This window comes from Mauremys mutica, chromosome 7 (genome assembly GCF_020497125.1).
Source record: "Mauremys mutica isolate MM-2020 ecotype Southern chromosome 7, ASM2049712v1, whole genome shotgun sequence".
Lineage (NCBI taxonomy): Eukaryota > Metazoa > Chordata > Testudines > Geoemydidae > Mauremys > Mauremys mutica.
The window spans coordinates 1,313,732-1,336,908 of record NC_059078.1 but is presented as its reverse complement, the minus strand read 5'-3'; the positions used below and the strand labels follow the sequence as shown (position 1 = coordinate 1,336,908).

Sequence of the window (23,177 nt, the reverse complement as noted above, 5' to 3'; positions counted from 1 at the left end):
GCCCAACGCGGCCCTGTCCCACCGGCACACAGCCGGGCCTGGCACGGCCCTGTCCCCTGCCCAACGCGGCCCTGTCCCACCGGCACACAGCCGGGCCTGGCACGGCCCTGTCCCCTGCCCAACGCGGCCCTGCAAACCCCCCCTCCCGCACACACACAGCCGCCGTGGCCCCGTCCCCCTGGCCCAGCCCCCAGGCTCACCGAGTCGAGCAGGACGCTGGCACCGGGCACCGCCTGGCGGGACGTGTAGCGGGTGAGCTCCAGGCGCAGGGTGTAGCTGATGCCGCGCTCCAGGCAGACGGGCTGGGGCAGGAGCACGTACCTGCGGGGACGGGAGCCACGGCTCAGCTGCCCTCAGTGCGGGCCCGGGATGGGGGCCCCCCGCCCAGCGCCAGCAGGGCAACTCCCCCCAGCGCCACCCAGGCACCTGGCCCCGCCCCCCGCTCACCTGGCCCTGGGCGGCAGCGCCGTGGCCAGCCGGTCGTCAGCAGGGATGGTGTTCCCGCAGGGGCTGCCGGTGGGGATGGGCCCGGGGCGCAGCACCCACAGCTTCACCTCCTCCCAGGGCTCCGGGAGCTGAGAGCCAGGAGAGGCCAGTCAGAGCGGGCAGGGGCCTCGGGCCGGAGGGAGGAGCCAGGGCTGGCCCGGGGCCGCAGGTGGGAGCCCAAGAGGGGGCAGGTGGGAGCCCAAGAGGGGGGGCAGTGGCCCGGGGCCGCAGGTGGGAGCCCGGGGGGGGGGGGGGGGGGGGGGCCCCGGGAGGGCCGGGGGGCGCCCGGGGGGGGGCAGTGGCCCGGGGAGGGCAGGTGGGAGCCCGGGGGGGGGCAGTGGCCCGGGGCTGCAGGTGGGAGCCCGGGGGGGGGCAGTGGCCCGGGGCTGCAGGTGGGAGCCCGGGGGGGGGGGCAGTGGCCCGGGGCCGCAGGTGGGAGCCCGGGGGGGCAGGTGGGAGCCCGGGGGGGGGCGTGGCACGGGTCCGCAGGTGGGAGCCCGGGGGGGCCGGTGGGAGCCCAGGGGGGAGAGTGGCCCGGGGCCGCAGGTGGGAGCCCGGGGGGGCACGTGGGAGCCCGGGGGGGGCAGTGGCCCGGGGCCGCAGGTGGGAGCCCGGGGGGGCAGGTGGGAGCCCGGGGGGGGCAGTGGCCCGGGGGGGCAGGTGGGAGCCCAGGGGGGGGCAGTGGCCCGGGGCTGCAGGTGGGAGCCCGGGGGGGGCAGTGGCCCGGGGGGGCAGGTGGGAGCCCGGGGGGGGGGCAGTGGCCCGGGGCTGCAGGTGGGAGCCCGGGGGGGCAGTGGCCCGGGGCCGCGGGCTGCGAGGTGCTGGCCCAGGGCTCACCTGGGGCTCGTAGCGGATCACCACGTCGTACTCCATGGAGGCGGGCACGTTGCTGACCAGGAACTCCACGGCACCGCCCTCTGGCACATGGGCAAACCCTGCCCCCGTCCACGTGGCTGGCCGGCCCGTGGGCTGCGCCCGCTCCACCACCGTGCCCTGCGCGAAGGAGCCGTCAGGAATGGCCCCTCCTCCCGCGTGTCTCACGGGGGCCCAGCCTGGCCCTGCACACCGGCCCGGGGCCCCGCTCTGCCCGCTGGCTGCTGCATGCTGAGCGGGCACAGGGGGGCCGGGCTGGATCCCCGGCCGGCGGGCAGCTGGGCTCAGAGGCAGCCGGGGTCCCAGTCCCACGGCTCCCGGGGCTCTGGATCCCAGGCCCAGCTGTTGTGGGTACTGCCGGGGCCTCGCCCCCCAGGGCGCCCTCCCCGGGCAGCCCCAGCCCCACCCTGTGCACAGGCGGCGGCACGCCGGGGCTCCCCCGCCTCACCTGGCGCAGCCGCGCCTCCTCCGCCTCGTGGGTGTGGTGCTCCAGGCGGGCGAGGTAGAAGCCGGCCTCCACCTGGCTGCAGGTCCGGCCCGCCATGTGGCTGCGGCAGTGGCACTGCCCGGTCTCGGCGGCACACCTGGCAGCAGAGCGGCGTCAGAGCAGCCGCGCCGGGCCCCGCCGCCCATGGAGAAGGGGGTGACCCCCACCGCCCCCCAGCCCGGCCCCGCCCCCGCCCGTGAGCCGCCCCCGCCCCATGGGGTCATGGCCAGGCCCAGCACCCACTCACTGGTTGTGGTGGGCACCGCCCACGTCGCAGTCACAGGAGCGGCAGCCCAGCAGGTCGTGGCTGAGAGCCCAGTGCTCGGGCTGGGGACAGAGACGGCATTAGTGACCGGCCCCCCCGACCCCGCCCAGCCCGGCCCCGCCCAGCCTCTGCCCGGCCCCGCCCAGCCTGCGCGGCCCCGCCCGGCCCGGCCCCGCTCAGCGTGCACGGTCCCACCCAACCCCCGCCCAGCCCAGCCCCGCCCAGCCTCTGCCCGGCCCCGCCCAGCCCGCCCCCGCCCAGCCCAGCCCCGCCCGACCCCTGCCCGGACTGCCCCCCGCCCAGCCTGCGCGGCCCCGCCCGGCCCCGCTCAGGGTGCACGGTCCCACCCAACCCCCGCCCAGGCGGCCTAGCCCCTGCCCCCTGGTGTGACCAAGTGGGAATGATCTTAGTGTTTTCTCTGAATACTGTGGGTGTGCCTCAGTTTCCCCTGTGTGTTACTCAAGTGTCTAGGGGGTGGGTTAAGGGTGTATCATCATGGCAGCGACCCCTACAGGGCAGGTGTGAGGGCCACGGTCTGCACTGTAGCCGGGTAACTGATGGCTGGAGCCCGTCCCCTGCCAGAGGATCCTGGCTAACTTCATTCAGGGCAGTTCCAGAGTACCCGGCCTGTGACAGCGGGACACCTGGCCCTGCCCTCCTCCCACCAGCCAGTACCCGTGGTCCCCGGGCACCGGCCAGGCCAGGCCCAGCCCCAGGAAGGGGCCCAGCCAGTGACACACCCTGGGGGGGGATGAGGCAGCAGCCTGGGGCCAGTGCCGTGCGGCAGCGCTGCCTGTCGGGCCGGCACTCACCAGGCACTGGTCACAGCTTTGGCCGGTCACCAAGCGCTTGCAGAAGCAGTTGCCACTGACGGGGTCGCACTGGGTCCCGTCCGACACCGTCCCCTGCGGGTGGCACTGGCAGCCTGACATGGAGAGCGGGTGAGAGGGTGGCACTGGCCGGCACCACCCCACAGCCCTCACCCCCGCCATGCCCCGACCCCCCAGCTGGGAGCTCCCCCCACAGTGCCCCTGCCCCCCCCAGCGCCCCCTGCCGGGAGCTCCCCCCACAGCGCCCCTGCCCCCCCAGCACCCCCTGCTGGGAGCTGCCCCCCCAGGACCCCCTGCCCCCCCCAGCGCCCCCTGCCGGGAGCTCCCCCCACAGCGCCCCTGCCCCCCCAGCACCCCCTGCTGGGAGCTCCCCCCCCAGAACCCCCTGCCCCCCCCCGCGCCCCCGGCCGGGACCTCCCCCCCCACTGCCCCGGCCCCCCCCAGCGCCCCCTGCCGGGCGCCCCCCCCCCAGACCCCCCTGCCCCCCCCCAGCGCCCCCTGCCGGGAGCTCCCCCCACAGTGCCCCTGCCCCCCCCAGCGCTCCCTGCCGGGAGCTCCCCCCCCAGAACCCCCTGCCCCCCCCCAGCGCCCCCTGCCTGGCGCTCCCCCCACCGGGCCCCGGCCCCCCCCCGCGCCCCCTGCCGGGAGCTCCCCCCCCAGCGCCCCGGCCCCCCCCCCAGCGCCCCCTGCCGGGAGCTCCCCCCACAGCGCCCCTGCCCCCCCAGCGCCCCCGGCTGGGAGCTCCCCCCCCAGCGCCCCTGCCCCCCCCAGCGCCCCCTGCTGGGAGCTCCCCCCCAGCGCCCCCGGCCCCCCCCAGCGCCGCCTGCTGGGAGCTGCCCCCCCCAGTGCCCCTGCCCCCCCCAGCGCCCCCTGCCGGGAGCTGCCCCCCCAGCGCCCCCTGCTGGGAGCTGCCCCACAGCCAGCGCCCTGCCCCGCCCCCACAGCGCCCCTGCTGGCAGAGGTGGGAATGGCAGCTGGCCACGAGGCCGGAGGTACCCACGCTGGCAGCCCTGGGGGTTGTCCCCGCTGAGCCCGAAGAATCCTGGCTGGCACTTGTCGCAGCGCGGGCCCCACGTGTGCGCCTTGCAGCGGCACTGCCCGGCGAGGAGCCCCAGCGCTGGGCTGTCGTGGGCGTCACAGATCCCGCCGTCCAGGGCGCCGGCTGGGTCACAGTCACAGGCTGCGGAGCCCCAAACGGGCAGAGTCAGATGTGGCCCAGCCCCCCAGGCCATGCCCTCCCCCAAGGGAAAGGCCCCCCGCCCCCCCACCCGAGACAGGCCTCAGTTCTCCACCCACGGCCCCGGGCCCCTCACCTCGGCAGGCCCCGGGGTCCCGCAGGTCCCTGCCAGGGTCCCTGTAGTAGAAGGGTTTGCAGAGCTGGCAGCTGCGGCCCATCGTGTTGTGCTGACAGTCGTCACAGACGCCCCCGCTGGCGTTGCCCGTGGCCAGGTACACGGCCATGTCGAAGTGGCACCGGCGCGAGTGCTGGTTACAGTTACACCCTGCGAGACACCGGTGCCATGCAGTAACCCAGCCTCCAGCCACGCCGCCCGGCCAGGCTGCCCGGCCCCTGGCCACGCCACCCAGCCAGGCTGCCCGGCCCCTGGCCCCACCGCCCAGCCCCCGGCCACGCCGCCCGGCCCCCGGCCCCACCGCCCAGCCCCCGGCCACGCCGCCCGGCCCCCGGCCCCACCGCCCAGCCCCCGGCCACGCCGCCCGGCCCCCGGCCACGCCGCCCGGCCCCCGGCCACGCCCGGCCCCCGGCCACGCCGCCCCGGCCACGCCGCCCGGCCACACCGCCCGGCCACGCCGCCCGGCCCCCCGGCCACGCCCCGGCCACGCCGCCCGGCCCCCGGCCACGCCGCCTGGTCCCCGGCCACGCCGCCGGCCACGCCGCCCAGCCCCGGCCACGCCACCCAGCCCCCAGCCACGCCGCCTGGCCACACTGCCCGGCATCAGCCACGCCACCCAGCCCCCGGCCACGCCGCCTGGCCACACTGCCCGGCATCAGCCACGCCACCCAACTGTGCCACCCGGCCCCCAGTCACACTGTCCAGCCCCTCCCAGCTTGGCCTCCAGCCACGCCGCCCGGCCCCTGGCTACGGCGCCCGGCCACACCGCCCAGCCACGCTGCCCGGCCCCCAGCCACACTGTCCAGCACCCCCCTGAGCTCGGCCTCCAGCCACGCTGCCCAGCCCCCGGCCACACCGCCCGGCCACACTGCCCGGCCCCAGCCACACCACCCGGCCCCAGTGCCCGGTATCAGCCACACCACCCAACTATGCCGCCCAGCCCCCGGCCACGCCGCTCAGCCCCCAGCCACGCCACCCGGCCACAGTGCCCGGCATCAGCCACGCCACCCAACAGTGCCACCCAGCCCCCAGTCATGCCACCCAGCCCCCAGTCACACTGTCCAGCGCCTCCCAGCCCCCCCCAGCTTGGCCTCCAGCCATGCCGCCCGGCCCCTGGCCACGGCGCCGGTCACACCGCCCAGCCACGGCGCCCACTCCGCAGCCACGCCGCCCGGCCTCTGGCCAAGCCGCCTGGTCACACCACCCAGCCACAGCATCCGGCCCCCAGCCACGCCACGCCGCCCAGCCCCCAGCCACGCCGCCCGGTCACACCGCCCAGCCACGGCCCCCGGCCCCCAGCCCCCGGCCACGCCGCCCGGCCACACTGCCCGGCCTCAGCCACGCCACCCAACGGTGCCACCCAGCCCCCAGCCATGCCGCCTGGCCCCCAGTCACACTGTCCAGCCCCTCCCAGCCCCCGCCCAGCTTGGCCTCCAGCCATGGCGCCCGGCCCCTGGCCACAGCGCCCGGTCACACCGCCCAGTCATGGCGCCCACTCCCCAGCCACGCCGCCCGGCCACACCACCCAGCCCCTGGCCACGCCACCTAGCCCCCGGCCACGCCGCCCGGTCACACTGCCTAGCCACGCCACCCAGCCCCCGGCCACGCCGCCCAGCCACGCCGCCCGGCCACACCACCCAGCCCCTGGCCATGCCGCCTGGCCACTAGCCACGCCGCCTGGTCACACCACCCAGCCACAGCACCCAGCCCCCAGCCACGCCACGCCACCTAGCCCCCGGCCACGCCGCCCGGTCACACTGCCTAGCCACGCCACCCAGCCCCCGGCCACGCCGCCCAGCCACGCCGCCCGGCCCAGCCCCCAGCCATGCCACCCGGCCCCCAGTCACACTGTCCAGCACCCCCCAGCTCGGTCTCCAGCCACGCCGCCCGGCCCCTCGCCACGCCACCCAGCCACACTGCCCGGCCTCAGCCACGCCGCCTGGTCACACCACCCAGCCACAGCATCCGGCCCCCAGCCACGCCACGCCGCCCAGCCCCCAGCCACGCCGCCCGGTCACACCGCCCAGCCACGGCCTCCGGCCCCCAGCCACGCCGCCCAGCCCCCGGCCACGCCGCCCGGCCCAGCCCCCAGCCCAGCTACCCAGCCATGCTGTCTGCCCGGCCGCCCCGCCTGGCACTCACTCCTGCAGGCGTTGGTGCTGCGCCCCTCAGCCGGGCGCCAGGGCAGGTCGTTGTAGAAACTGTCGCACTTCTCGCAGTTCAGGCCCTGCGTGTTGTGTTTGCAAGCGCACCTGCCATGCACCTGCCGAGGGGGTGGGGCGTGAGAGACGTGCCAAGGCCCTGCTAGCCCCAACCTCTGCCCGGCCGGGCCCAGGGCTGCCCCAGCCAGACTCCCAGGGGAGCGTGGCCTCCAGTTCTCAGACTCTGCTGCAAACGGGGCCAAGCCGCGCCAGGCAGCGGGCGCTCTCGGGACCACGCCCTGCCCGTGCAAAGGGGGCCGCCGAGACCCACAGCCACCCCGGGCCAAGCCAGCCCACGCCCGTCAGCCCGCGGGGCTCGGCTCGGGCCCTTGCCAGCCTGGGGGGAGCGCAGCCCCTACCATGCCCTCCACGTTGGCCTGGGCGCCGGGGGCGGGCGCGCACTCGGAGGCGTGGCCGTAGCAGAAGCAGCTCCCGCGCAGCACCAGCTCGTAGAGGGCGTAGTAATACTTCTCCTGGATCTCCCGCCGCGAGTCCAGCAGGTTGTCACCCAGCGTGTGCAGCCGGGTCAGGTTCACCCGCAGGTTGGTGACGCGCAGCAGATCTGGGGGCAGACGTCACCCACTGCAACGCTCCAGCGCAATGCCGGGGGGGGACCCAGCCCATCTCTAGGGGGCGGCCGAGGGACCCCGGGAGACCAGGGCGAAAAGCAGCAGCAGCTCCCAACAGAGCAGAGCAGCACAGGCCCAGGGGCTGGATCCACCTGCCCCTCCCCAGGATCCCCCCCCCACCTCAGGACCCCTCGTGCCTCCCCAGCCCCCCCAGGAACCTCCCTGCCCCCCCAGGCCCCCCCACACCACCAGGATCCCCCCACCCCACCTCAGGCCCCCTCGTGCCTCCCCAGCCCCCCAGGAACCTCCCTGCCCCCCCAGGCCCCCCTACACCACCAGGATCCCCCCACCCCACCTCAGGACCCCTCGTGCCTCCCCAGGCCCCGCAGGAACCTCCCTGCCCCCCCCAGGCCCCCCCACACCACCAGGATCCCCACCCCACCTCAGGACCCCTCGTGCCTCCCCCGCCCCCCCAGGAACCTCCCTGCCCCCCCAGGCCCCCCACACCTCCAGGATCCCCCCCCCACCTCAGGACCCCTCGTGCCTCCCCAGGCCCCCCAGGAACCTCCCTGCCCCCCCAGACCCCTCCACACCTCCAGGATCCCCCCCCCCACCTCAGGCCCCCTCGTGCCTCCCCAGCCCCCCCAGGAACCCCCCTGCCCCCCCCAGACCCCTCCACACCTCCAGGATCCCCCCCCCACCTCAGGCCCCCTCGTGCCTCCCCAGGCCCCCCGCCCCCCCAGGCTGTGCCTGTGCTCAGGGCTGGATCCCCCCAGCTGTGCTGCTGAGAGCTGGGCCGGGATGTCCCCGCGTGGTCCCGCTGGGGCCGAGCCGTGGCGTGAGCTGGACTCACCCTGGATGGCCGGGCTGTAGGGGTCTCGGATGGGGATGGCTGGGTCCAGGACTCTGTAGATGACCTGAAATACGGGGCAAGGCCCCTCAGTCCCAGGGCCGGCTGCGGGACAGTCCAGGGGCCCCGGCAGGCCTGTCGTGCTCATTTCACTGGGCCCCGGGGCCCGGGGGTGCTGCCCGGCGTTGGCCAGCGGCACACCAGCCCCGGCTTGGCTCGGGCCCCGGGCCAGACGCAGCCCGGGGGAGCAGGCCCAGCCCAGCCCGGCCCCTTGCCCGTTAGCTGGGAGGCTCCCAGGTTTGAGCCTCTCTCGGCTGCTGCCAGCCTCCCTGGGGGAGAAGGGACGAGGCGGGGGCTGAGCTGTCCCCTCCCGGCCCCACGAGCGCCCGGGGGGGACGGGGAGACCGGACCAGCAAGGAGAAAATGCAGCTTCTGGCTCGGCTCCTGACTTCCCGGGCCAGCGGGAAACAGGCCCAGGCGGCCGAGCAGCCACCCGCAGCCCCAAGCGGCCCGGCGCCAGGCGCTCCGAGCCCAGCTTCCACCAGCCTCTCCCCGTGCCCAGGCCTGGCAGCCTCTGCTCAGACACAAGGGAAGGGACGACGGGGCGGGAGGGCAGGTCTCCCTTCCCCTTGCTGTTTGAGATCAAGCTGGAGCCGGCGGAGGTGACGTCCTCTGGCTTCCTCCTTTGTCTGGTCAGGACGGCCCTTGGGATCGGGACGGCCCTTGGGATTGGGACCGGGGTCGGGCCGGCCCTCGGGACCGGGACTGGGGTCGGGCCGGCCCTCGGGACCGGGACTGGGGTCGGGCCTCGGGACCGGGCCCGGGCCGGTGAAGGCCCGGTGACGTTACAGCGGAGCTGGGGTCCCAGGACACGGAGGGGATGAAGCTGACAGCAGGAGCCAGGTTTTCCCCCAGCATCTCTCTCGGAGGAGCCCGGAGGAGAGCTGGGGGAACAGTCCAGCCCCATCTCCCAGCCCCGCTGGCGGCTCACTGATTTCCCGCCCCCCCTCGTCTCGTTCCCATGCGAGAGCTCAGCAGGACTTTGGTCTGCACTGAGCGCTGGCGCCTCGGCCTGCTCGCGCCAGGGGAAACCTCCGCGCCGGGCGCAGGCTCTCCCAGGCCCGCGGGGAGCCCAGCATTCGCCCACCCCCTGGGCACGGGCCAGGGCCAGTCCAAGGACCCCACTCACCTCCCCCTCGCTGGACGGCTCGATGTCTGAGTAGCGGGACTCACAGACGACATCGTCCACCCTGCGCAGGGGCGCGGCGGCAGCGCCGGGGAAGGCCGACGCGCAGTCATAGGCGAAGTAGCGATACACCTTCCAGGTGCGGCCGAAATCCGCCGAGCGCTCGACCAGCATGGCCGCCGGGCGGAAGGTCTGGGGGAGAGACACAGGGGGCTGGGCGCACCGCAGCAGGGCCCTGGGCGGTGGGAGCTGGGCGCCCCCCAGCAGAGCCGAGTGGGATGCTGGGGCGGGCAAATGGGTGGCACAAGCGGGGCGTCGGGGGAGGGGAGGGAGCCCCCAGGGTGTCGGGGGAGGGGAGGGAGCCCCCAGGGTGTCGGGGGAGGGGAGGGAGCCCCCAGCCTGGCATGGGCGGGGTGTTGGGGGGGGGAGGGGAGGGAGCCTCCACAGTGTCGGGGGAGGTGAGGGAGCCCCCAGGGTGTCGGGGGAGGCGAGGGAGACCCCAGGATGGCAGAAGCAGGGCGTCGGGGGAGGGGAGGGAGCCCCCAGGGCATCGGGGGAGGGGAGGGAGCCCCCAGGGCGTCGGGGGAGGGGAGGGAGCCCCCAGGATGGCGCGTAGGGACAGGCGGGGGGCGGCCAAGGGACAGGGCTGGGGGCTCCCGGGAGGCTGGCATGTCCCCCATGTCCCAGGGGAGGACGGGTCTGGGCAAGGGGCCCCGTGCCCGCAGGGGGGTGGCCTGGCCCCACAGGACTCCCCACGCCCGCCCCAGGCAGGGACCCACCTTGAAGGTCATGATGAGGTGGGTGAAGTGGAACTCGGCCTCCAGGTCCAGGCGGATGCTGACGTGCTCCACGCCTGCGGAGACGGGGCTGTGAGCTCCGTGGGGCCGGCAGTGGGGCCTGGGGCATCGTCCCGGACACTGGTGCTGCTGTGGGGCCGGGGCGAGGCCCCCTCCGAGCCCGGTCACTGCCAAGGACTCGGCCGCCTCCGCCTGGCAGGGCCCCGCGGCAAAGGGCCAGGCCAGGGTGGGTCCGGCCGGTGAGTCAGCGCTTCCCCGCGTGGGAGGGAAGGGGAGGACGGGGCCCCAGGGACCCCCAGCCCCACATGGCTGCCAGCCCCTCTCCCGGCTAGGGGAACACAGGGGCCGTTCGGCGTCAGAGCCTGGCCCGTCTCTGCGGTGGGGGGACCCCCATGGCCCAGCCCCCCGAGGCAGCCACCTACCCTGGGGGCTGGATGGGGATGGCTTGGCTCAGGGGGGCTGAGTGGGCCAGGGCTCCTGGGCCCCACACACGGGCCAGGCAGTCTAGGCAATGGGGCTCTCTGCAAGGGAGCTGGAGGCTACATCGGGGGACTGGGCAGGGCCTGGGGGCAGGGCTGGGGGGCAGGGCTGAGCCAGGGGTGGGGCAGGGCTGAGCCGGGGGGCTGGGGGATGGGCTGGGGGCAGGGCTGGGGGGCAGGGCTGGGCCGGGGGTGGGGCAGGGCTGAGCCGGGGGTGGGGCAGGGCTGAGCCGGGGGGCTGGGGGATGGGCTGGGGGCAGGGGGGCTGAGCCGGGAGACCTGAGGGGCTGAGCCAGAGGTGGGGCAGGGCTGAGCCAGGGGGGCTGGGCACTGGGGGGCTGGGCACTGGGGGGCTGGGGGCAGGGGGGGGCTCACCGTTCTCTGACTGCCACCAGGCCTTCCTGCGGTGGGGGAGGAAGGAGGGGACGGCGTTCTCCATGCGGTGGCTGAGGGGGTTGGCCAGGGGGGCGTAGGGCCGGCGCGAGTCGCACACAAAGCACTTCTTCTCCTCCTGCAACAGAGCCGCCTTAGCGTGCCCCCGCGGCCCGCCCACGAGCCCCCCGCAGCCCGGCGCCCCCCGCCTGCCGCCCGCCCGCCGACCGGCACCCCCTGCAGCCTGGCACCCGCCCACCCCACTGCTGCCCAGCGCCCCCTGCCCACGAGTCCACTGCCCCAGCGCCCCCTTCCCTACAGCACCCCCTGTCCAGGGCGCCCCCCCAGGTCCCCACCCCCCAGCGCCTCCCACCCCAGCGCCCCCATCCCACCTGCAGGTGGCTGACGATGCAGTAGGGCTGGGGTCCCTGCAGCCCACACGTGGAGGAGGCTTCCAGCCGCTCCGCTCGGCCCACAAGCAGGTCCCCGGTGACCGGGTAGCAGCTGCCCATGGAGCAGCCATGTGGGGGCTCGGGGTGCTGGCACAGGCCCCCCCCCAGCACTGTGGAGAGAGGTCAGACCTGAGAGGGGAGCAGGGTCTGCACCCCACCCCGGGCGAGGGAGCTGGGGGTCCGTACCCTGTCCTGGGGCAGTGGGGCACCTCCCTGCCAGCCATGGAAGACAGGGGGTCTGCCCCGTCCACGCTGGGGAGCCGAGAGGTGTCTGCTTCGCCTTCCCGGGGAGCCCAGGGCGCCCCAGCTGCCTTTGCCTAGGGATCGGGGGCGGGGCGTAGCTTGGGGACGGGGGTGCCCTGGGGGCCCGAGGAGGGGAGCGCGCACGGGGCCGAGGGGGGCGCCCTGGGGCCCCGGGGAGGGGAGGGCGCACGGGGCCGAGGGGGGGCCCCGGGGCCCCAGGGAGGGCGCACGGGGCCGAGGGGGGCGCCCCGGGGAGGGGAGGGGAGGGCGCACGGGGGCTGCCCTGGCACTGCAGGGTACAGGCACTGATGGGCACCGGGACCTTTGTTCTGCCATCACCCAGGAACGGGGGCTCCCTGGCGCAGAGCAGGGCAGAGCCAGGGGCTGGTGGTCACACAGACGGGGGTGGGGGCAGGGCCGAGGGTCTGGCTCCAGGCTGTTCTGAGCCCCCCTTGGCCACCTGCCCCTGCCCCTCAAGCAGGGCCAGGAATGTGACTGGCCGAGCCCCTTCCGCTGGCCGGGGCGGAAGCAGCTGCCAGCTAGAAATAGCCAGGCCCTGGGCCCAGCCGGGCGGGCAGCCAGGGCAGGGGTGGGGGCTGCTGCCTACAGCAAGGCCCTGACTCTGCATCCCGGGGTCCCAGGGCACCGGCCACCCAGCCAGGAAGAGGGACCAGGACAGGGGGTGGCTGGGCCAGGAACCCAGGAGTCCGGGCTCCCTCCTCCCCGACCTGCGACGCTACCGTGCACGGGGAGGGGTGCAGGGGAGGCCCCAGCACAGTCCCTGCCCTCCCGCTGGGGGGTCGCTCACCCTGCCCCCCCCCCGGGCAGGCTGCGTTCTGGGCACCCAGCCAGCTCCGGCCAGCCCCCTCCCCTACCCCTGAGCTCCCAAGACAGCTGAGAGCCGGCTGCCCTGGGCTGTGCCCCCCCCCGCCCGGCAGCCATGCACCCCGCCCCCGCTCATGGCAAGGGGGCAGCACGGGGGCAGCCCGGCAGGGCGAGGGGTGGCTGGCGCCGGGCACAACTGGGACGGGAACCCAGGAGTCCCGGCTCAGGGCCCACCCGAAAACCTGCGGGCTCCTCCCTGCAGGAGATGGGGCCAGGCCACCGCCTGGCACTGACCCCCCGGGGGACGGGCCAGAGATGAAGCGTGAGCCCCAGGGCTGCCGATGGGGAACGAGCCAGCGCGGCCCCCCGCTGGTAGCCCCACCGCAGCCCCCAGGCGGGTGCACAGGAGGGAGGGCGCGAGCCAGCTGCCCAGGGGCGGGGGCCACGGGAGGAGCTGCCCGGCCCCAGAGGTCCCAGGGCCCCCCCCTGGCCAAGCTACAGCTTCCCGGACACAGCGCATCTGGGGCGGGGCCGGGCGGGGCTCCGGGCCCCTTGGCTCCCGGGGCCCCCACCCCCCAGGGGGCCGGGCCGGACTCACCCGCCAGCAGCCAGCCCCACAGCCTCATCGGGGCAGCCCCGGGTCCCGCTAGTCCTTCGCCGCAGCCTCCTCTTCGCCCTGCGGGAGAAGCCGGTGAGCCGAGCCGGGCCGGATCCCCCCTGCCCCGGGGACGCGCCCAGCCCCGTCCCGCCCCGCTCACCCGCCCGGTCCGGTCCGGCCCGGCCCCGCTGTGCCCGGGCCCGAAGTTGGAGAAGTTGGCGAGGGGCCGGAGGCAAAGCGCGGGCCGGATTCGCCGCTGGGATCCGGGGCCGCGGCCAGGGGAGGAGCCGGCCGGGGGCTCCCGGGGGCGGGGCCTCGTAGGGGGGCCAAAGGGAAAACGGGACCCCCGCCCCCCTCCCCCCCGGCTTCGGGAAGGGCCTGTCCCGGCACGTGCCAAGCCCCCCCCACCCCGGGCACGAAGCGGCGCAGCCCTGGGAGCCGTAGCCCAGGGGCTGGAACTGGGGGGCTGCAGCCCCCCGCGTAACGCGGTTTCCATCATATCCAGGGTTGGCAGTTTGGTTCCCGGCTCAGCCCCGTACACATTGCACCGGCCCGGGGAGCTGCCGGGCGCAGACGGGGGGAGCTGCCGGGCGCGGCCCCGGGGAGCCGGCGGGCGCAGACGGGGGGAGCCGGCGGGCGCAGACGGGGGGAGCTGCCGGGCGCAGACGGGGGGAGCCGGCGGGCGCAGACGGGGGGAGCCGGCGGGCGCAGACCGGGGGAGCCGGCGGGCGCAGACGGGGGGAGCTGCCGGGCGCAGACGGGGGGAGCCGGCGGGCGCAGACGCGGGGAGCTGCCGGGCGCAGACGGGGGGAGCTGCCGGGCGCAGACCGGGGGGAGCCGGCGGGCGCAGACGGGGGGAGCCGGCGGGCGCAGACGGGGGGAGCCGGCGGGCGCAGACGCGGGGAGCTGCCGGGCGCAGACGGGGGGAGCTGCCGGGCGCAGACCGGGGGGAGCCGGCGGGCGCAGACCGGGGGAGCTGCCGGGCGCAGACGGGGGGAGCTGCCGGGCGCAGACGGGGGGAGCCGGCGGGCGCAGACGGGGGGAGCTGCCGGGCGCAGACGGGGGGAGCCGGCGGGCACGGCCCCGGGGCTCAGCTCCTGTCCAGGCGGCTCCGGCTTTTCCCCCGCGCTGGCAGGTCCGGGGCGGGGGCTGCAGGACAGACGCTGACAGCCAAGGCCGGATTTCAGTCAAGGGCGGCTGGGCCAAATCCCGCCCCCACCCCACCCGACCCCACCCGCTAGGGCCCAGCCGGAGGGTTTGGGAAGCTGCGTCCCTTCCTCAGGCCGCACCCTCGCCAGTGAGCCTGTCCCAGCGCCCAGCGAGGGGGCCCTCCCTGTGTAACCAGCCCCCACCCCAGAGGCAGGCGCCTCAGTGCCGAACCAGGGGGGTCGGTTCAGCTGACTACACACTGGCACCGCCGGCTTGATGCTGCCCCGCTCCGTGCCGGAGGGTTGGAGCTGCCCTGCCCGGCAGGGCAGCGATGGCTCCAGTCCCGTCCCAGCCTCTGGCCCAGCCACCAGCCAGGCTGCCCCGGCAGCTGCCTCCTTTGGGCGAATCTGACGCCCCCACGCTGGAGGGGCCAGAGCTGGACGCTCGGAGCGGGGGGCTCTGGCTGCCCCTGGACAGGGTGTTCCAAGAGCCGGTTCCACCCCAAAGGCACCGTTCAGTCATTGAGCCCGACCCCCACCTAATCCAGGGCAGAGCCCCCGCGAGCCCCGTGTCCAGCTCACAGGCCAGCCCCTTGGGGTACAAGCCTCTGGCTGCGGGAGCCGGCCCAGGGGGCAGATCCGCTCTCTGACTGCTTCTGCCCCGAGCTCCCTGCGCCCCTGCTCCCGGGGGCGCTGACGGACCGGGGCTGAGCAGCCCTTCCCTGGACATGCTGCCCGGCCCAGTCCCACTTGCCCAGGCCTCGGCTCCTCACAGAGTGCGGTCCCAAGCGCCTCCACGGTCTCACCCAGACCTGGCTGGGTTTGGGATGCGGCCCACGGGTGAAGGGGACACGCCAGCGCCTGCAGGTGTGGCAGGGTCAGCATTGGGCCTGGGATGAAGTGGGGTTTTATTCAGCTGGTTACTGTCCTATATCAATACGGTGTGTGCCTCAGTTTCCCTGTGTGCTGCACCATACTTCGAGGGTGGGAACTGGGTGTGTGATTTTTGCTGAGGCCCTCAGGGCAAGTGAGGCTGCCCAGCTGTTTGCAGCTGTGTAACCTGAGACCCAGGAGGGGGGGGGGAGGTGACACCTTTCGCCCAGGAAGCGAGACAGAGAGAAGGAGCAGGAACAACAGGGTGTGGGAGGTGGGGTGGCTGGAGGCTGGCAGTCTGCCTGGGGGGCTGGAAGGGGGGGAAGCCAGGCCGCCTGGCCCAGGACTCCCAAGATGGACTTGGCTGAAAGTCCCTGATTTCTGTGCTAACGAGCTCTGCCCTTCGCCGTGATCCTGTCGACTGATAAACCTGCTGTTTCCCCGGCTGGCTGAGAGTCCCGTCTGCCTGCGGAGTGGGGGGGCAGGGCCCTCTGGCTGCCCCAGGACCCCGCCCGGGCGACTGGCTGCGGGAAGCGCACGGAGGGGCAAGGGATGCTGGATGCTCCGAGCTCAGAGCCAGGAAGGTGGAAGCTGTGGGAGCTTCTTGCCCTGGGGACCGTCTGCTCTGAGAGAGGAGGCTCCCCCAGAGTCCTGCCCGGCTCCGTAGGGAGCAGAACCAGCATCACCCGGGGCCCCCGGGGCAGAGCCGGCATCGCCCGGGGCAGAGCCAGCATGGAGCCGTGGTCCCTTTGGGCGCTGGGGCAGTGCCCAGTGCAGAAGCAGGCACGCAACACAGAGCAGCCGGGGCCACGGGCTTAGGCCTTTATTTGCAGAGTCCAGGGGTGCTACAGGCGCTGGCCAGGCAGAGCCTGCAGCCAGGTGGGGCCCGCCCCTGGCTTCCCACTCGCTCCCTAGTACAGTGCTGGCCCCACGGCATTGCCTGCCCATGAGCCCAGAGCCCCCAGCTGGCTGCAGCGGGCACAGCCTGTGGCCAGGGAGGGCAGCGACAGGGCACAGAGCAGGCTGCCAGCAGAACTCCTGACTCCCCCCCCCCCAGGGCGGGCAAAGGGTGTGGGGGCTGGGGCATCCCTGCCAGTGGAGGGGCCTGCACGCCAGCTCTGAGCCCCACGGCAGCATGGGCACTTGGCTCTGCCCTCCCTGGGGGGCATCCCCCAGCCCCACCTGCTGTGGGGTATGGGAGGGGCAGGAAATAATCCCATTAATGTCTGGGGGGGGGCAGGGGCCTCATCACACCATGAGCCTGTGTCCCCGGGGTGGCCCCTGTAGATAGGGGGTGTCCTTGGGGGGGCCCTGCTGGGGGCGTCTCTCTGCCCTGGGTCCCTGTGGGGAATTGCGGGGGGGAGGGGGCGGGCACCCTCCACAGCTCCCCCAGGGGAGCCCCCCACTGCTGCCAAGGGCCCACTGAGCCCTTCCAAGGGTGGCCAGTGCCCAAGGTCACAGGCCCAGCCCCGCAGCGCAGAGGGGGCGTGGGGGCAGCACAGAGGGAAGGCGTGGGGGTCCAGACGGGCAGTCAGGCTGGTGGGCGGCAGCGGGGGGCTCCGCGGGGGTCCAGATGGGCAGTCAGGCCCGGGGTGGGTACCATGGGGGTCCAGACGGACAGTCAGGCTGGTGGGCGGCGGGGGGGGGCGGCTCCGTGGGGGTCCAGATGGGCAGTCAGGCCCGGGGTGGGTACCATGGGGGTCCAGACGGGCAGTCAGGCTGGTGGGCGGCGGGGGGGGCGGCTCCGTGGGGGGCCCAGACGGGCAGCCAGGCCCGGGGGTGGCTGGGGGGGGTCCAGACGGGCAGTCCGGCCTGGGGATGTGACGTTATTGATATAATCTGGGACCATATAGAACATGATTGCAACCAAGGTCCTGTAGTGGCACCAGATCTTAGGTAAAGGGGGTCATCTAAGGTGTCTAAGAGCAGGTTCTGGGTGGCTGGTTAGGGTTGTGCTGTCTGGGTGCCTGTGTCGTTTTGTAGTTGAAGTTATGAGTATTGGCTCTGTTCTGTCTGTACTTCAAATTTGTGCTGTGCTGCTGGGAGACACCCAGACAAGCTGGTGTCAGCTCTGCCCAGTCTGCTTGATGGCACAACTGACCCATGGAGAGGAGGCAGACACGCCTTGTGACTCAGCAAAGTGCAGGGACTGGCCCATGTGACTCCAGACTCCATGTTGCTGTAATTTTCCACAGTGAGGACAAAGAGATTCTTACACCTGGAAAAGCCTATATAAGGCTAATGCCTCATCTCCATCTTGTCTTCAATCCTGCTTCTGACCTCTGGAGGGACTTTGCTACAAGCTGAAGCTTTACACAAGGGACTGACTGACCCATCCCAGCGGGGGATGTTCCAGAGACTTGATTTGAACCTGCAGTTTATTCCATCACTGCTACGAGCCTGAACCAAGAACTTTGCCATCATTGTATGGAATTGATTCCATTTAACCAATTCTAGCTCTCATCTAGATCTTTTCCTTTTTATGATAAACCTTTAGATTTTAGATTCTAAAGGATTGGCACCAGCGTGAGTTGTGGGTAAGATCTGATGTGTATATTGACCTGGGTCTGGGGCTTGGTCCTTTGGGATCGAGAGACCCTTTTTCTTTTACTGGGGTGTTGGTTTTCATAACCAGTCATCCCCAGGACGAGTGCACTGGTGGTGATACTGGGAAATGGGAGTGTCTAAGGGAATTGCTTGTGTGACTTGTGGTTAGCCAGTGGGGTGAGACCGAAGTCCTCTCGGACTGGCTGGTTTGGTGCCTTAGAGGTGGAAAAACCCCAGCCTGGGGCTGTGACTGCCCTGTTTGAAGCGATGTGTCCTGAACTGGCACCTCAGTTAGGTCCTGCCAGAACCGCCCCGTCACAGGGGGCCAGCGGGGGGGGGCACCACGGGGGTCCTGACAGGCAGTCGGGGCGGCGGGCAGCGCCCGGGCACTAGCAGGTGGCGTAGGCGTTGGCCTTCTCCCGGATCTCCTCCAGCAGCCCGGAGACGCGTCTCTCCAGCGCCTGCAGCTGCCTGGCCTTGGCCTCCAGCAGCTCCTCGCTGGCCCCAAAGCGCCGCTCCAGCTCTGCAGACAGGCGGAGACCGCAGTGAGCCCCCCCGCCATGCCCCCCCCGGGCCCACAGCCAGCTCGGCCTGCAGCCCCCCGCACCACGTGCCCATACCCCTCCCGAGTGCCCGTCTGAATGGGGGGCGGCAGGGCCCCCGGCGAGTGGGGCTGGGCACGGCTCCTGCCACCCCCAGCCGCGCGCCCGCCCCGGGTACCTTCCAGCTTCCTCTGGCTGCCGCTGGCTTTGTCCAGGAGCTGCTGGGCATCCTGCAGGAGCCGCGTCACCCGGAGCAGCGCCGCGCCCGAGGCCCCGGCCAGCCCGCCCGCCTGGCTCTTCAGCGCCGCGTAGCGCGGTGTCACCGCTGCCAGCGCCTGGGGCAGAGGGGCACAGGCTGACAGCCAGCGCCAGGCCCACTGCCCCCAGTGCTGCAGTGAGGGGGAGGGGGCTGAGCAGACTGGTGGGCGTAGGTTGGGGGGAGGGCAGGGTGCTGTGCGGGGGAGGGGAAGGGCAGGGGCTGGGGGAAGGGGGGGACGTTGTGTGGGGGAGGGGAGGGCAGGGGCTGGTGGGAGGGGGCGGGCACTGTGTGGGTTTGGGGAGGGCAGGGGCTGGCATCCAGGAGCCCAGGTCAGGGACTGGGGGGAGGGGGAGGGCGCTGTGTGGGGGAGGGGAGGGCAGGGGCTGGGGGCGGGGGAGGGCGCTGAGCGGAGCAGTGGAGGGGGTGGGGGAGGGGGAGGGCGCTGTGCGGGGGAGGGGAGGGCAGGGGCTGGGGGACGGGCGGCGCTGTGGCGCTGTGCGGGGGAGGTGGGAGGGCAGGGGCTGGTGGAGGGGCGGGCGCAGTGCGGGGGAGGGGAGGGCAGGGGCTGGGGGAGGGGGCGGGCGCTGTCGGGGGGGGAGGGCCGGGGCTGGGGGGGCGGGCGCTGGGGGGGGGAGGGAAGGGGAGGGGCTGGGGGAGGGGGCGGGCGCTGTGCGGGGGAGGGGAGGGCCGGGGCTGGGGGAGGGGGTGGGCGCTGTGCGGGGGAGGGGAGGGCCGGGGCTGGGGGAGGGGCGGGCGCTGTGCGGGGGAGGGGAGGGCAGGGGCTGGGGGAGGGGCGGGCGCTGTGCGGGGGAGGGGAGGGCAGGGGCTGGGGGAGGGGCGGGCGCTGTGCGGGGGAGGGGAGGGCAGGGGCTGGGGGAAGACGCTGGAAGCTGGCGGGGCCGGGGGCTCTCACCTGGCCCAGCTGCCCCGTGGCCGACAGGGCTCGCTCCGCCTTCTCCTTGGCCTCCTTGGCCAGCCCCCGGTTGGCCCTGGACTTGTCCTGCAGGGCACCCACCTGCTTGGCCAGCGCCTGCAGGGGCCGCAGCACCTGCGCCTCCTTCTCCTGCAGCCCCCGGAGCCTGCGCTCGGCCTGCGGGGACAGAGGGGGATTGGGCCGGAGCCAGCGGGTGCCCCAGGTCCCACCCACCCCCGGCTGAGAGTCCACCCGAGCCCCCGGGAGGAGCAGCTGAGGGGGACCGGAGGGGGGTTTCCCCAGCCCCAGTAAGGGGGCTCAGGGTGTGGGGCTGCCCCGGGGAAGGATCAGGCCTTTGTCTGCAGCAGATGAAAAGAGCAGCCGAGCAGCAGCCATTGGCTGAGGCGCGAGACGTCCAGCGAAGTGACATGGAACCCAGGGCCTGGCGGGCTGGTCGGACGGGGACCCCCCAGCGTCCGTCTGGCAAGAAATCACAGCCCAGAGGGGGTGGGGGAAACCCGCATTCCCCCTCGCTTTGTCCCGGCGGCTCCACCTCCCCCGTGTTGGGCTGGCTGGCGCTTTGACTGGCCCTCGGCTACATCATTCATTTTGTGAGGGGTAAACGAAGGCCCTGGGGCGGGGCCGCTGGGAACGTCGTTAGCCAGGGCGGGGCCCGGTGGGGAACGTCGTTACGCCGGGGCGGGGCCGGTGGGGAACGTCGTTACGCCGGGGCGGGGCCGGTGGGGAACGTCGTTACGCCGGGGCGGGGCCGGTTGGGAACGTCGTTAGCCGGGGCGGGGCCGGTTGGGAACGTCGTTAGCCGGGGCGGGGCCGGTGGGGAACGTCGTTAGCCGGGGCGGGGCCCGTTGGGAACGTCGTTAGCCGGGGCGGGGCCGGTGGGGAACGTCGTTAGCCGGGGCGGGGCTGGCTCATAAAACGGTAGGGTAACAACTGGCTAAGGCAGAACTCCCCAGAACTCCCCTCCCTCCCCAAACTGGGCTCCAAAGGGACGTTCTTGGGAAGCGACTCCAGGCCCCAGCCCCACGGCCGGAGCTCAGCTCTCTGCCAGTGACGCCGAGCAGAGATGGGCGCCCCCAAACGGACCCGATCCTGGCTGGCCCCCGCGGGGGGCACTGGGTCTGGGGGTTGTTAGTCACTGGAGGCGACGGAGGAGATTACCGGGTGAGGCTCTTTCACTGCACCCGTGCAGCAGTCGTGTACACCCGGAGCCCCACGGATTGGGAACGGGTGGGTGCCCTAATGGGCAGGACACAGCCTGGCTTGGGGGGGCCACGAGGGTCCCCAGTTTGGCAGAGCCCCTCACCTCCTTCACGCTGCTCTCCACACCCCGCACCGCCTCCTTGGTGCTCCTCAGCACGTGCCCCACCATGGACACCTGGACCGTCGCCCCCGCCAGCACCTCCTGCGTGGCTGCGATCACCCCCCTCACGCCCACCGCTCGGTCCCTGCGGGGGCACAGGCAGCGTCACCCTCAGGGCCCCTCCCCCAGGCAGCTCCCCCACCCCGCCCCCACAGCGCCCCCTGCCGGGAGCTCCCCAAGAGTCACCCCCTGCCCTGCCCCCAAAGCACCCCCTGCTGGGAGCTACCCCACAGCCAGCCCCCCGCCCTGCCCCCACAGCGCCCCCTGCCGGGAGCTCCCCCACAGCCGCCCCCTGCCCTGCCCTGCCCCCACAGCGCCCCCTGCTGGGAGCTCCCCCACAGCCAGTGCCCTGCCCCACCCCCACAGCGCCCCCTGCTGGGAGCTCCCCCACAGCCAGCGCCCTGCCCCGCCCCCACAGCGCCCCCTGCTGGGAGCTCCCCCATAGCCAGCGCCCTGCCCCCACAGCGCCCCCTGCTGGGAGCCCCCACAGCCAGCGCCCTGCCCCGGCCCCACAGCGCCCCCTGCCGGGAGCTCCCCCAGAGCCACACCCTGCCCTGCCCCCACAGCACCCCCTGCTGGGAGCTCCCCCACAGCCAGCACCCTGCCCTGCCCCCACAGCGCCCCCTGCTGGGAGCCCCCACAGCCTGCGCCCTGCCCTGCCCCCACAGCACCCCCTGCTGGGAGCTCCCCCAGAGCCCCCCCCTGCCCCCACAGCGCCCCCGGCCTGGAGTCCCCCCACCGCCCCCCCCTGCCCTGCCCCCACAGCGCCCCCTGTCGGGAGCTCCCCCAGAGCCCCCCCCTGCCCCCCCCACAGTGCCCCCTGCCGGGAGCTCCCCCAGAGCCACCCCTGCCCTGCCCCCACAGCGCCCCCTGCCGGGAGCTCCCCCAGAGCCACCCCTGCCCTGCCCCCACAGCGCCCCCTGCTGGGAGCTCCCCCAGAGCCACCCCCTTCCCCCACAGCGCCCCCTGCCCGGAGCCCCCCCCGAGCCACCCCCTGCCCTGCCCCCACAGCGCCCCCTGCCGGGAGCTCCCCCAGAGCCACCCCTGCCCTGCCCCCACAGCGCCCCCTGTCGGGAGCTCCCCCAGAGCCACCCCGTGCCCGGCCCCCACAGCGCCCCCTGCCGGTTGCTCCCCAGAGCCACCCCCTGCCCCCACAGCGCCCCCTGCCGGGAGCTCCCCAGAGCCCCCCCCTGCCTCCCCCACAGCGCCCCCTGCTGCAAGCTCTCTCCAGAGCCAGCACCCTGCCCCCAGGTGCCCCCTGCAGGGAGAGGCTGGGACCAGAAACTCCCCCCCCGCCCTCAGCCAGAGCCCCTGGCCTGCTCCCGTCCCTGGTAACTCACCTGGCCTGCTCTGCCCGTGTGAGCAGCTCCTTGGCAGCAGCCAGGCCGTGGGCCGTGCTGTTCAGGACAGCGTCCACCCCGTCCAGCTGCCGGATGCTGTCCTGGATCTCCTGCAGCAGGTACCGGATCCTGCTGGGGCTGCTGGGCAGGGAGATGTTCAGCACCTGCCGGGCCACCAGCTCGATGCTCTCCGGGTCGGCTCCCTCCTCTGCAGACAGGGACGGCCCTCAGCGTGGGCAGCAGGTCCTAGGCCTGCCAGTGGGGCAGGCCGGGGCATGGCTGGGCCCCCACGGGACTGCAGCAGCTGCCGACTTGGGCCCCGGGTCACCCCATGCCTGCCCATGGCTCGGCCCGGCGTAGCGGGGCCCTGGGATGCCCACCGCGCCAGGCTGCGGGGGGTGCCAGAATTCCTAGGAACCCCCGGCCCACCCCAGCTCAGCTCCGGCTCCATACCTGCCAGGAAGTCCTTGATCTTCTGGATGAATTCTCGCAGCCTGGCTGTGGACTCCTCCATGTGGCCCCTGGCTGCCTGGGAGCCATCCAGCGTGTCCTGGGCTTGTCTCCTGGCACCCCGGGCCAGCTCCTGGATCTCCTGCACCTGGAAGAGACTCACAGCTGATTGCTCCAGGCTGGTGCCAGCTGTGTGCCACACCCAGTGTGGGGGGAACAAGCAAGGAGGTGCCCAGCTGGCAGCATAGGCATGGGACTGGCACATTTGTGTGTGCACAAGGCTGTGTGGGTGCCCACAGACGTGTGAGGCTAGTGGGGACACACTCACGGGGACCCTGCAGCTTAAATCACAGGCCTGATGCCCGAGGAGACCGTCCCCTCCCCTGGAGACGGGACCAGCCCCTGCCCACACCCTACCTTAAGGGCGATGGTGCCCAGCTGCCCGGCCGCGCTTTCCAACTGGCGTGAGACATCCTGGGCGGTGCGCAGGGCCTGCGTGGAGACGGGGAGCACCCCCGGGCAGCCTGGGCCCCCACAGCGCCGCTGCCCGGAGTCGTCCTGGCAAGAGGCCCCTCCACAGGGGGCTTGTTGGCAGTCCTGATCTCCCTTCGCTCCACAGATCTGCAGGGCAGAGAGCGCATGGCAGGGGGTCAGCCAGAGAGCCAGCCGGCCTTGCAGGGCCCCAGGGGAGGGGGGCAGAAACCTGGGCTTGCCATTGCATTCGCTGGGAGGGAGGCTGCGACAAAGGGCGAATGATTTGTATGACTCCAGGGTGTGCCTCAGTTTCCCCCTGTGCTCCACATGGCCACCGGGGACAGGGAGGAGGATTCAGTTTGCTCTCAGGGCGACCGAGGCCTGT

General features: G+C 73.7%; 2 protein-coding genes across 6 annotated transcripts in view; both read right to left on the bottom strand.

Annotated features, from left to right (window-relative positions):
• The window catches only part of LAMB2 (laminin subunit beta 2), a 29,851-nt gene extending 15,989 nt beyond the window's left edge, over positions 1–13,862 (bottom strand). The window contains exons 1-17 of one of the 3 annotated variants that reach the window (XM_045024306.1): positions 13,834–13,862; positions 12,866–12,943; positions 11,140–11,309; positions 10,751–10,886; positions 9,879–9,952; positions 9,103–9,291; positions 7,917–7,980; positions 6,854–7,056; positions 6,436–6,556; positions 4,255–4,443; positions 3,942–4,121; positions 2,924–3,036; positions 2,094–2,173; positions 1,808–1,943; positions 1,324–1,479; positions 448–575; positions 201–321 (exon numbers count right to left, since the gene is read on the bottom strand). In XM_045024306.1, coding sequence (XP_044880241.1) covers positions 201–321; positions 448–575; positions 1,324–1,479; positions 1,808–1,943; positions 2,094–2,173; positions 2,924–3,036; positions 3,942–4,121; positions 4,255–4,443; positions 6,436–6,556; positions 6,854–7,056; positions 7,917–7,980; positions 9,103–9,291; positions 9,879–9,952; positions 10,751–10,886; positions 11,140–11,309; positions 12,866–12,893 — 2,088 coding nt within the window. In that variant the 5' untranslated portion in view covers positions 12,894–12,943; positions 13,834–13,862. The other 2 variants (XM_045024305.1, XR_006581084.1) reach the window with 2 other exon arrangements.
• A 3,770-nt stretch (positions 13,863–17,632) lies between these two features.
• LOC123374381 (laminin subunit beta-2-like) overlaps positions 17,633–23,177 on the bottom strand; it is a 47,278-nt gene continuing 41,733 nt past the window's right edge. For all 3 annotated transcript variants that reach the window (XM_045024301.1, XM_045024302.1, XM_045024303.1), the window contains exons 29-35: positions 22,736–22,939; positions 22,322–22,466; positions 21,869–22,076; positions 20,472–20,613; positions 19,148–19,324; positions 18,154–18,310; positions 17,633–17,956 (exon numbers count right to left, since the gene is read on the bottom strand). In XM_045024301.1, coding sequence (XP_044880236.1) covers positions 17,823–17,956; positions 18,154–18,310; positions 19,148–19,324; positions 20,472–20,613; positions 21,869–22,076; positions 22,322–22,466; positions 22,736–22,939 — 1,167 coding nt within the window. In that variant the 3' untranslated portion in view covers positions 17,633–17,822. The remainder of the gene's footprint in view (positions 17,957–18,153; positions 18,311–19,147; positions 19,325–20,471; positions 20,614–21,868; positions 22,077–22,321; positions 22,467–22,735; positions 22,940–23,177) is intronic.